This window comes from Poecilia mexicana, unplaced genomic scaffold, assembly GCF_051168715.1.
Source record: "Poecilia mexicana isolate PSO_F unplaced genomic scaffold, ASM5116871v1 scaffold_10, whole genome shotgun sequence".
In the NCBI taxonomy this organism is placed as follows: Eukaryota; Metazoa; Chordata; class Actinopteri; order Cyprinodontiformes; family Poeciliidae; genus Poecilia; species Poecilia mexicana.
In genome coordinates, this window is record NW_028263379.1 from 29,540,337 (window position 1) to 29,553,028 (window position 12,692).

Genomic DNA, 12,692 nt, shown 5'->3' on the forward strand with positions numbered 1-12,692 from the left:
TGCCCTAAAATGGCATTATGTGACTGGAAAACACATAATATTGCCCCTTTAATAAAACATAAAACAAACACAGGCAAAAGGTTTCACCTCAGTTTTCTGCTCTGTGTTTAAGTCCTAACTGCTAACACTGAAAAGCTCATAACCTCTTTGATAATAAGATTCTTCTTTTTGGCTTAAAGCAATCTGGTTCCCACGTTACTTCTCTTTTGATTTAATTTCTCACATGACAGGATTACATGAATCTATGAAGCAGTATGCATGTCTGAAATGTATTGATTGAGTCTACTGTGGTGGTGGAAGGATGATGATTTGGGCTTGTTTTGTCTTCTGCTGTCAGTTCCTGAGCAGAACATGAACTCCTCTTTATGCAAAGTAATTCTTGTGACAAATGTGAGACCATCTGCCATGTGACCATCTGTGAGACTCAGACGATGACTCCTCTGAGTTACTGCGGCTAAAGGTGCATCAAAAAGCTAGTTTCATCACTACGATCAGTTCTTTTACATTTAGGCTCACTTTGTGCTCATCAGTCAACAACATGGCTTATCTTAGGTGCAAATCACCTCATTCTTTTCCAACCACTGCCATTTCTGGGTGGAACATACTCATAATTAAAAGGTTTTATTTACCTTAAATGAAAAAAGGATGCATGTTTTTTGTAGAATTTTAACTGAGTGTTTTGTTCTTTCAGCAAATGGCCATTTTTGAGTCTGTATGCTCCAGTTAACGATTAATCAGTTACAAAATTAGTTGACGATTACTTCAATAATCGATTCATCATGATTAATCTGACTAATAGTTCAGCCCTAATTACTAATCAAAGCTTCTAGACACTTGATATATAGCAACTGACTGGGATACCCAATAGGTTTTTTCTGATGCCAACGAGTGTGAAGGCCCCTGTGGTCTAATTAAAACATACCTGGAGATGAATTTTTATTCATTAGGGCTTTAGTTGAGCTGCACAGTGAAATCTTCCTCCAGTGAAATGAAATTATTGAATGTTTTCCTATCAGATGTTTGCCCGTCTGTCCATCTGTTCATGTGCAATATATTTTGAAAAATAGACATCAGGGGTGCAATTAGGCAGACTGAGCACTCCACTTAGACAATTAGTCACAGTACATCACATGTGGGTGGTGATTTTTAGAACTGGGATCTTCGCCCGTGCAGCAACAAATCTTTCACACAGTTTGCAGATTTAATACGCATTTCATTCCATGCAGGAGATGTTTTGTTTTAGGCCGGGAGATCTATGGTGTAAGAAGAAGAAGAAAAAAGTTTCACCACACATCCAGTTTCTCTGATTGCTAAATCGACTGATCAATCACCTGGAAAATGGGAGCAGATAAACAGAAACGGGGCTGAAGCAAAGGTGGCCATGTGTTTCAGAATAACAAGCAGGAAGGCGCAGGATAAAGAAAGCAGTGACTTGAATACCAACAAGATGCTCAATAATGTATGAGATGAAAATTTAGAGATGAATAGACATCGTGCCGTAGTGTGGCTTCTGTATCATCTGTGAGTGTGTGGTGTGTGTGCTAATGCGTGCGTGTGTGTGTGTTCAGAAAAAAAACAGAGTGATGTAACAGCAAATGGATAAAAAGGGCCTACATGACTAAAATAAAGCAAACAGAAGCACTCTGCTCCTCCAACAACAGCTGAAGTATCACAGTGAGTATCTGCACTCACCATGTCGGTGTCTGAGACCGGTCCAAAGCTGGTGACGAAGATGTTGGTCTTCACCTCGGTTACCCTGTCTGGATCAGAGGAAAAACCCCGGTGTCATCTCCCACAGCGTCTCTCCTGCCTCACAGACCATTAATATACAAAACAGGAGACGGTTTGTTCGTCGGACAGTCACTGAAGAGCCCGTCTGGGCCCCTTTTACTAGATAATCTCTGGCTGAAATACCAGATAAATTATTATTTTCTAAAAGACTTTTGTGTGCGACTCCCACAATGTGGAAAACTGAGGTGCAGAAAAACATTTTTAGAAATAGAAACTTGTTTATATGCAGAAAGTAGAAACATTTAGTTGGTTTTCCCTAAAAAGAAAAGAAAAAGCCAAGAACGTTTTAGATTTGGAAGCACTGTACTTCCCAAAAACAGGGAATGTTCCATGTTTCCATTTCAATGTAAACAGGGTTTTAATTCAAAACATATGTAAATGACTTAATTACAACTAATTATATTAAACTATTGGTTCAGAAAGTGCAATTAGACACTCTAAATACAATGTAAAAATGAATAATAAAGCTTGACATCACTCAGAGCACAAAGCATAGAATTAGAGTTGAGTATATCTGCCATGATGGATCTAGAATTTTTTTCAATAACTGAGCCGATAAAGATATTGATATCGGATCTGTGTTATTGGTGAGCATTGCAATCGTTAACATTATCATTTTCACCCTAACATCCAACATGCAGCTTGGATAAGGGCAATCAATGTTCATTCTTTACATCTTCTATTTCCAGACAATAATAAGTGAGAAAACTACCAAAATCAGAAGAATATCAAATCAAATAATCAAAAGTACATTTACAAAATACGCTCTGAGCAGAGTCTGTGGCTGTGAACCTGCAGAGCTCAAACAGCCTCAAAGAGGTGAGGTCAGACAGACGGACTCCGTGTAGGGAATTGGAAAAACGCGCCGAGTTAAAGTCTTAACCCTGCAGGGCGGCCTGAGGCTGTGATGAGCGCACCGCCAAGAATCAATAAAGTGAGAAACTTGGAAAAACTACAAGGAGAGATTAGAAGAAGCATCTTGGTGTGTTTAGCTCTTGTTTTGAAGACGGTGGAACCTGATGTGAACGGTCAAAGCATGAAATTAGAGTAAGGCTTCATGTCTCATCCAAAGGTAGGAAATTATAGGACTGGAGTGGAACCACTCTGGTCGTAAAGGAGGTGGAAACAATGCCCTATTAGTAGGGATAGTGCTGCTGTGCAGTCTTTATTTCAAACTAATTAGCAAAACTCAGTAAAATTATTCCAGCCAAAACAGTCTGGTTTTGCCTCTTAACTTCTTAAAAATAGATTGCTGCTGCTCTAACCATCCGGTCTACTGGTCAATCTGAAGTAGGGCTGAAACGATTCCTCGAATGATTCGAGTACCTCGATTACTAAAATTCCTCGAGGAAAATTTTCCTGCCTCGAAGCTTCGTTAATTTATGTTTTATTAGTTAGCGCACCGTGTTCCGGCCGGGACTTCATTTGCGTTGCGCGGAGCTCTCACTTCCGCCTCTGAGTTGTTGACAAAAGCTAAGTCTCAGCGGCATAAAGTCCAATCTTCAAGATTGGCCCGTGGGGATTTTATTGATTGATGATAATGCCCGACTTTTTATCGTTTTTGGGGAACCAATAAGCATCCTTAAAATGACTGGGGAATGCCTGGAGTACGGCAGCATTTCTCCTCCGGGGCTGCTGGTTGAAAGCGAACGGCGGGAAGAGCGCTGAGGTGAGCGGATAGACTGAACAGGGCGGGCGGCTGAGTAGCTGATGCTTACCGTGTAAATGTAGCTTTACCGACGAACCGCACAATAAATTTCATATCCCGGTCTGAAGAAACGGGTGGCGTAGCGCATCGTACATGGCTGGTAGATGAGTTTCTGAGTGTGACCAGTGAAGGTGTCGTAAATATCCCGTATTGCTTCCCCCCGTGTTCGTCCCCCGGTCTAACGGTTCGTCAGTCCGCTGGTCTATTTCCTCCCCTCCACCCCATCTTACGTTCGTTCATTCGCCCTCTCCTCCCACTCCAGGCGGCATTTCCCGTATTTTCAAACCCAAAGCGTGACAGGTTAGGTGGCAGGGTGAGTTTAATTAATCTATTAAACTCACTGAAGATGAATACATAAACTAAAAGCTGGATTGTAGACATTTTTTATAAGCATATTTGTGAGCCTGCCTCTTTGTTATTAAATTCAATATAATTTCAGATTTTTCTATAACTTTTCTTCTGGTTTACTTAGAAAGTGAGCTATTATTGTTACAGGTTAGTTTTCTAAACTACAAAAAAGCAACTGTTAGGGATGCTCAAATATGAAAAATTGGACTGATATTGATATCTGATAGTAACACCGGTATTATGCCAGATTTACCAATATTTCATTTAAAAAAATTTTTTTTATCCGATTACTCGATTAATCGTAAGAATAATCGATAGATTACTCGATTACTAAAATATTCGTTTACAACAGCCCTAATCTGAAGATTTACTTCTCAGAGGAAACAAGCCATAAGATCAATTAGAATTACTTTACTTTACTTTCTTGAAAATTTCCTTGAAATGACACTCATTGTGAATTAATACAGCAAAAAAAAATACTCTGGTTTATTAAATACTCATGTTTGTAATAGCTGGTGTTATTCTGCCATCTTTTTAGTTCATTAAAGCTGTAGGGTTATTGCGGTCTGGGAGTTTCTCCTCTGAAGCATCTTATAGCACTGTGATTGGTGACAGGGCAACATTATGCAGAACAAGAAACAACTACTAGCCTCAATCTTTACAAGCAAAATTAAAAAAAAAAGTCAACTCAACATGTGCTCACGGCCAATCAGCTGCATAAACAACAATTAAAAATAACAAAATTACTCAGTAATGCAATTTTTAAAGGTAGTTTGTTAGATGTCGATAATTCACTCTCCCGACAGGCTTTTTAGTTATTTGTTCCAAAAAAAAAAAATGCAATTAGCTACAGAAATTAACAATAATTAAGCCTAAGGGTTCAGATTTTACAGCAGAGGATTCTGGGTAAATTGGAATCACAACGTTGAAATACAAGCAAAAGCCCAAAACAAAACAAACAACATTATAATTATGATAAGTCATCAAAAACACAAATCCACCACCAAATGGCAGCTCAGGTGAAACAGCATTCCACAAGAGGAAGATAACCGAAAACAAGAGCATCTCCTGAGGGGAAGAACATGTTTACTGTTTGAAAATATCAAGAGTGCATTTAATGCCTGAGGACTCCAGGATCTGTGGGGATAAGGACAATACCTAAAGTTCATTTATTCAGCCACAACAGTCCCAGACATGTGCTTTTCATGCAGTCTGAATCATTTGGTGCAGATGGGTTCACTGAACCGCGTTTAATTGGTAAGACACAACCTGCATGTGTTAGGGACTGCGCATTCCTCTGTGCAACTATCCAAATGTCAGCTTCAGCTCCTGCCAATTTGGACACAGAGGAAGGAGAGCATTCGCAAAAACCAAATGCTGGACTGCTTGACTGAATTTCAGAAGTTCAAACTCTTTGGCCAAACAAACTGGGAACAAACAAACTGTGCTGGGCTTTAATAGGAGGACATGATTAGTCAGAGATTACAGAAAAATAATTAAAGCTCGTCAGGGAGAAATCTTTGATACATGATGTACATTATTGTAACGTATTCAGGTTTTACAAAGCAGAGCTGTTTTATTTTTTTATCAAGAGTTATCAATGAAAAGTAAACCATTAAGAGAAAGACATAATGCCATGATGTAAATGGGATTGGACGATCCAAAAGAGTCACTGGCTGAATCTGAGTTTCCATTGCAAAACGTTTTCAATATTTCACTAATGTCGAAAAAAACACAATTTGCGATTAAATAAGAAACACTATTAAAATCACGCAAGAATCATCATCCTCCTACTACTTCCTGTTGTCTTCTTCATCTAGTAACATCCTGTTCTTGATCACGTGACTCATGTGGGGTGAAAGAAAGTGTTTGGAAAAATACACTAATGTCAATAAAAATCAACAAAAACATAAACAGGTGTGAGGCCCAAACAATCATAACACTGTATTTGTTGATTTTTCTGTGGAGAAAAAAAAAAAAAATAATAATAATATATATGTGTGTTTGTGTGTGTGTGTGTGTGTGTGTGTGTGTGTATTTTAAAATGTAGCTTGTGTAAGCTAAGATACCTTACACATAAAGCTACCTGATATACGATTGGCTGCTGTTTGCAAAGCAGCTAATCTAAGAGTAAAGATGTTAGCTTCTGAGCTAGAAATATGAAATATAAATACAGACAGATAGAAGTGTTTTAGAGAGATTTTCAAGTATTCGTCTCAGCTATGGAGCATACAGATTAACACACCACAAAGGAAAAACTTACATCAGAAATGCAAACTGAAAAAAAAAAACACCATTTTGTAAATTATCAGATTTCATTCTCCTTTTTTCTACCCCCATCAGCTCCAGCTAAAAATAATTTTTAATTGATGGAAATGGAAAACATTTTTTAACTGAACAAAATTAAAAATCACTCCAGGGGAGAAGCTGCTGCCTTCAATAAATATCTCAATGTTTCCCGATCCTCACTAGACCTAGGGATTTGGTTTTTAAGTCTCTCTCACGTTACTTGAAATGTAAAAACTGTCTCCAAGCCCGTCTACCTTTCGTGTTCGAGTGAGCACGCGCAGGCAGCTGCGTTTGGCCTCTTTTCCTGGCCTTGCAAACCAAAGTTCGGTGGAGCGTTAACACGTTTTCCCCACAGATGCCACAGACGGATCTAAAGTGTTTACCGCGTGGAAAACTGCATCTGATGTCAAGTTGTGTTCCTTTCCTAAACTCGGTTTGTAAAAGCTGCTTCCCCGGTGTCGTGCCTTTGTACGTTAATGCGTGCAATACAGCGGTACATGCAGAGTATTGCAGGATTTAGTTTCCGGTGGGATTTAATGAGGTAAGGGGTAAAAAGAAAAACATCTGATCTACGTTTCCATGCTTTTAGATGACGCGTCGGATTCCAGATGATCTCTTCATCAGAGCTGCAGTTGCAACCAAATGTTTATATCTCCTGTGTAAAAAGACACAACCTTTTTATCCTCGACTGTCTGAGATCAAACCAGGCTAAACTTCCTGTTTTATAAATGACAAGATAATTTTCTGATTTCTTATTTTTCCAGGTTTGCTAATACTGCTGTGACTTTATACAATGACGTCGTCTCTTATTAAGCTTCTGATAAATTCACAATATTTCATCAAACACACTGCATACCTCATGTGGGAAAAATCTAAAGAAATCAATGAAGATGTCGTACAGAGAAACCAGATCCAGTTCATCCTCAGATACAATTTAAAGACGTCTGAATCTCCCAGATTATTCGGTTAAAATATTTACATGAAAATATAAACACTGAGGATATCCGACCATCACTCTGCTCTGACTCTGTCCCAGAGATGAGCATGTTTTTGGTGAGAAATGTGCAAATTCAGTCTGATAGACTAGAACCAAAGTTCAAAGTTTGTACATTTGATGAGAAAAGAAGAAAACATGAATGCTTAAAAACATTATTTTGTTTTAAAAAGGGACTGGTATCATGAGGAAAAACCTTTACATAGAAATACTGGAGTGAATGTTTCAGTAGCCATCAGGAAGTCCTGATTTCAAAGGTGTGTGAGCAAAGTGACCTACAAACCTGATTTCTTTACCTGTTCTATCAGGAGGAATGGGCTGAAATTCCTACTATTTACTGTGAGAAGCTTAAAGAAGGAAACATCTGATCTAAAACTTAAGTCTAAAATTCAGTTTAATGCTAAGGAAATGTATGCAAAATTCTGAAACTGACTACATTTTTTAAAATTTTTCTTGTCATCTGGCTTTCAGCAATTAGGATTAATTTTAGTAATAAATTCAACAGAAAAAAAATAATAGAAATTTATTAATGTTGATTTTCAGATCCCTAAATTCTGCCAATGTTGATTCATGAGATTCCTCAAATGCAAGTTTTGCTTCTTTTAAAGAAATTATTCATAATAAAAGTGAAAAATGTATAATTAAATAGAATGTCACCACAGTGTTCAAACACAAACATTTCAGCTTTTTCTGTTCAGCAGCTAATGTGGCAGCAGCCAGCTAAACAGGCTGAGCTAAAGGAGGTCTCTCTCCCATATGGCAGTGCCTGGGATGGACTTATGGCCCCAGGAACTGGAAATTCAAAACGCACCAAATCCTGAGGGAGGGGGAAAACGAGATGCCGAGATGTAGAACGTGGAAATTCAAACTTTCAAGCATATTGTGCTTAATATATTACAATATAGCAGAAGGCTTAGGCTGTGTTCACACTGCAGCCTGAAGTGACCCAGTTCCAATTTTTCTTTTTACGTAATGCGACCTGTATCCGATCTTTTCATGACAGTCTGAACAGCACAGATTCTTTTCGAATGCGACCAAGGCCACTTGAGTATTCGATACGTATCCAATTCAAATCTGACCTAACGTCCAGGTCGCGTTCATCTGACCTGAACGTCACTGATACTCCACAAACGTCACTATTCTGCGTCCTGATACTCGCAAGAGGGAAGAAAAACAACAACCACGACGGACAAAAATGCTGATTAAGTTGTTTATATGCTGTTCCGGTCAGACATTAACTTCAAATATGTAAGCTTTGCTCCACCGTTAGCATCCATATTTACTTCTGCAAACACTGAGCACTTCTTCTTTTTATGGTGGGTGGTAAAACACTGAGAACGCTGACGCTATTGTGTCCTCTACTGCGCATGCGGAACACTTTCAGATCGCTTGCCCGTTCACACTGCAGAACACATACAGGTCGCATTTGTTTTTAAGTGTGAACGGCCACAGTAAAAAAATCCAATTTGACAAAAAAAAAAAAAATCGGAATTGGGTCACTTCAGGCTGCAGGGTGAACGCAGCCCTAGAAGAGGAGAAACCTAAAAAATTAAAGGCGTTACCTTGGCCAAGTCTGTTTGAACTTTTTCACAACCACAGATTTAAATTGATTTAATTGGTATTTTATGCTACAGACCAACACAAAGGAAAAAGATCAATTGTTTAAGTAAAAATCTGAAAAGAGGTGACGTGCGATTATATTCTGCTTGAGGGAGCAGTTTGTAGAGCCCAGTGTTTTGGATTAGTTTGGATGTAGATTCTCAACTGGATCAGGATCTGTACTTTGACTGAGCCATTGAGCATAAATATACTTATAAACCACTTAGATAGCTAGATGTTTAGGATTAATGTCCTGCTATAAGGAGAGCCTAAACCCAGTCTTAATATTGTTCATCATCAATCAGTTTTAATAAATGACTTTTTTTTTCTTCAAATTAAACTAAATGAAATCCAAGTTAAAGCTAATATAGAATGACTAAAACTAAAATGTTTTACAACAAATGAAAACTAGACAATTATTATGTTAAAACATGCTGTTAAAATGACCGCCAGTTGCTCTGTCTCTGTTAAAGAAAAGCATCTCCACAGCATGATGCTGCCACCCCCCGTGTTTCACAGGAGGCGGTAATGTTAGGCATCCGCAACATTTATATTTACATTTTGCATAAAATCCCAATAAAGTAAAGTGAAATTTGTGCTTGACAAAATGTGCGAAAGATCAAAACTGCCTAAAATAATCTATGGAATATTATACTTTAGTATCAATATTGAAATGTTTTTTTAATGTATATACTACAAGAGTTTGTCTATTTCAAAACACATCATACATCATGACCCAAAAACAAACTGACTTGTGTAATAAAAAACATTTATCTGGAAGAAACTTCAGGAAAACTGTGAACCTGCTGAAACACTGAGTTATTTTAAATGAAGCTTAAAAACCCAGCTGTTTAGATTTGCATTTGAAACATAAGACATGAAACACTGACCAACATATTTCATGTGTATAGATGATTTTGACTGTATGATGTTTTATGACATTTTAAAAAAGTTTTTATGTAAAGCACATTGAAATGCCTTGTTGCTGAAATGTGCCAGGCAAATAAACTTGATTGTTTTATCATATATTTATCTGGTTCTGTGAAATCGACTTTAAAAAAAAAAAGCTATGATGAAATGATTTATCCATTCGTGGGCTTTGATGCGTCCACTTCTCCAGGAAGTGGACTGGCTGTTGTATAATCTGAGCACCGCGGACGCAGAGTGTTTATTGGTGTATTCTTGAGGGGACTGCTGCCAAAGGTTGTTGGTGCTATGAAGGCTGACGTTAAATGAAGTGTTCTCACTGCGAACGAGCTCTCAGCCATTAAAAACGGGAGACGCGTGCGGTTGTGTAAGAACAATCGTAGCGTCGGATAGCAGAGCCCACCCGGCTCCGTTTGTGCACACACACTGCGTCTCCTCACCTCCCAGACCCGGCCGGAGACGGTTGTCGTATCCATCCAGCAGTCTGTCCAGGATGAGCGTGAACAGGGTGATGTTCTCCGACACGGCGTTCACCGATCTAGGCAGCAGACACATAACAGGACCGTGAGACAACAACCAATTCAAAACTTTTTTTAGACTCAGGTCTGCTCTGGGTTTCCTCCCTGCTGTCTGGTAGCGACTCCCCGCGCATGCCAACGCAAGATGCACAAATAGACGTTGTTTCCCCATCATGGCTGACCCAGTTCAAGACATTCGAGAGCCATGTGACCTCGGAGCCAGAAACACAGCCGGATATGCAAATGCAATCAGGGCAGAGATTCATGGTAAATGACTTCAGATTGGGTCCCACATTAAATCTTAGCTTAATCACCGGCACAGACAGCTCTGCTGGAGCAGCCTCGGGTTATTGGTTATTGTGAAAGTATGCAATATTAATAACTGTTTACATCTGGGCTTTTTATCTACACAACTTTAATAAACCGAGTTTCGTCTGAGCTGGAGTTATTTCCTCCGCTACAGCTTGGAAATGTTTATTTCTTTGTCTTTAACTAAAGTTATGTTGCCTTTTTCTCTTTTTTATGTGTCTGTGTTTCTATAGGCCTATTTTGTATTCACATTTAAATAAGAAAAATGAACCTATTCATGAAGTAATAAACAATATCTAGTTTGTTCTTTAACAGAGTCACATCACCATAGTCATAAAAAATACAGCAGTCTTGTGTTCTGAATAAACATATAGATGATATATAACCTCATATTCTAAGTGTCAAAGCGTTTTTGTTTACCTTATATTGTTAGGATTTGAGCTGGGCAATAAAACAATAGCGATATATATCTCAAAATAGGTTTTCCTTGATTGACATATGAGAAAGGGTCGATATAGACCCTCAACACAGACATGTTGCAACGTGACGTCACATGCACAAAAACTGCTTGGTCGTTGGGTCAAAGGTCAGGTACAATATATTAAGGAGCACATCCTTAGAATAGCTTACTCAATAATTCAGAAAGCTGCCACAACAAAATAAACCGTTAGCGACTTCGATACTTATTGACAACAGCTGGAAATATGGTTAAAGCAGCAGCAGCAACATATTGTCACCATCGTTTCAACTAGAGTGGTTCACACTGAGAAGTAGTTATTTAGTACAATATGAAACCTGCCACAATCAGTGCGACTGCTAGTAATTCACATTAAATAAACGTAACTAGATCATGTCTAAGTTTATCGTTTCTCTTGAAAACAGGACAGTAGGACATGCAGTGGAAGAAAGGCTAATATGTGGTGATCTTCATAATCCGTGAAACATCGGCTGCAACACAGAGTCCCTTTAGATCAAGGCTACAACAACCCACCTGATTAGAGCTGCCTTTGATTCGTAGTAACTGGAACATATTCAAAGTTTATCTGCATGATGATTTTGAGGTGGCATTTGACAAATTCCAATGTTTATTGATCATTTCATAAATAGTGACTGTAAGATGTCACTAATTCGAACTGCCTTGCTGTTGAAATGTTGCTATGCAAATAAACTTGCATAGCAATACAGACTTAAAAAAAAGTCCGCATTTTGTTCGATCCTGTATTGGAAATATACTTTGATACATACATTGCTGAAAAAAAACCTCACAGATGTATGGATAGTGAGAGGGCTTTTTAGGGAAGAGGTCATTCGGCTGAACCAATGGGTTCGACTGGATTTTTTTTTTTTTTTAATGAAAAGACCCAATTAGGACAGGTTGAGCTGAGAACTGCTCATGCCAGCAATGTAGGAAAGCCCAGCTGCGTTTTATTTAATTTCCCGCGTGCCCTTTAGTTTACAGTTTACGACCATGGCTGAAACTGCCCTCATTATTGGTGGTCACAGAAGGGAAAGGAAAGGGTGGGGGGTCCAATGATAGCTAGAGTCCACCTGGACAGATAAACAAAGAGCTCCCCACATACAACGTGTCAGTGTGTGCGTGTGTGTGTGTGTGTCGAGGCGTCTCCCGTTGCTAAAAACCACTCACCTGCTTTCCCAGAGAGCCGTGAGCACCAGCAGGCAGAAGACGAGTGAAGACGTGCCCTCCTTGCTCCACATCGCTGCTTCTCCGCCGACAGCCGCTGGGAAGAGCGGGAGCTCCGGGTTACCGAGACCCACAACAATGTAAAGACGAAGCCCTAGTATTTCTGGGGGAATCCCTCTTAGGCGGGCATCACATAAATATATAAATAAATAAACAGAAACGGTGGGGGAGAAAAAAAAAAGAGAGGCAAGAGACGGCATCTGACTGTAATTAGTATTCAGTGGCACGTCCCACGCGCTCACTCAGCCAGTTAGCATAAATCCAACATCACATCGCGTCACTCATTACACCGCGTCCCTAATTAGGTCGATAAAAACCCATTACACATATACGGGAAGGAAACGGGAGAAAAACGAGAGACATGGGTGATGTTTGGAGCGTTTCTCCCACGCTCCTTTGCGTTTCCATCGGTGAAAATTTTAAATAATGCAATTTAACGCGTCTAAATGGGAAAAACATGAATAGAGAGGAAGGGAAGGTGGTGGTGGGGGGGGGGGGGAGTGCAGA

General features: G+C 39.2%; 1 protein-coding gene and 1 long non-coding RNA gene across 3 annotated transcripts in view; one reads left to right on the plus strand and one right to left on the minus strand.

The window, feature by feature from the left end:
- gabra2b (gamma-aminobutyric acid type A receptor subunit alpha2b) overlaps nucleotides 1-12,692 on the minus strand; it is a 35,407-nt gene that overhangs the window by 22,031 nt on the left and 684 nt on the right. Inside the window, exons 2-4 of one of the 2 annotated variants that reach the window (XM_015012488.2) lie at nucleotides 12,129-12,222; nucleotides 10,097-10,194; nucleotides 1,693-1,760 (exon numbers count right to left, since the gene is read on the minus strand). In XM_015012488.2, the coding sequence (XP_014867974.1) occupies nucleotides 1,693-1,760; nucleotides 10,097-10,194; nucleotides 12,129-12,199 (237 nt within the window). In that variant the 5' untranslated portion in view covers nucleotides 12,200-12,222. Of the gene's footprint in view, nucleotides 1-1,692; nucleotides 1,761-10,096; nucleotides 10,195-12,128; nucleotides 12,558-12,692 lie in introns of those variants that run through there. The other variant, XM_088009787.1, reaches the window with a different exon arrangement.
- The window catches only part of LOC148157171 (uncharacterized), a 48,276-nt gene that overhangs the window by 269 nt on the left and 35,315 nt on the right, over nucleotides 1-12,692 (plus strand). The window lies entirely within an intron of this gene.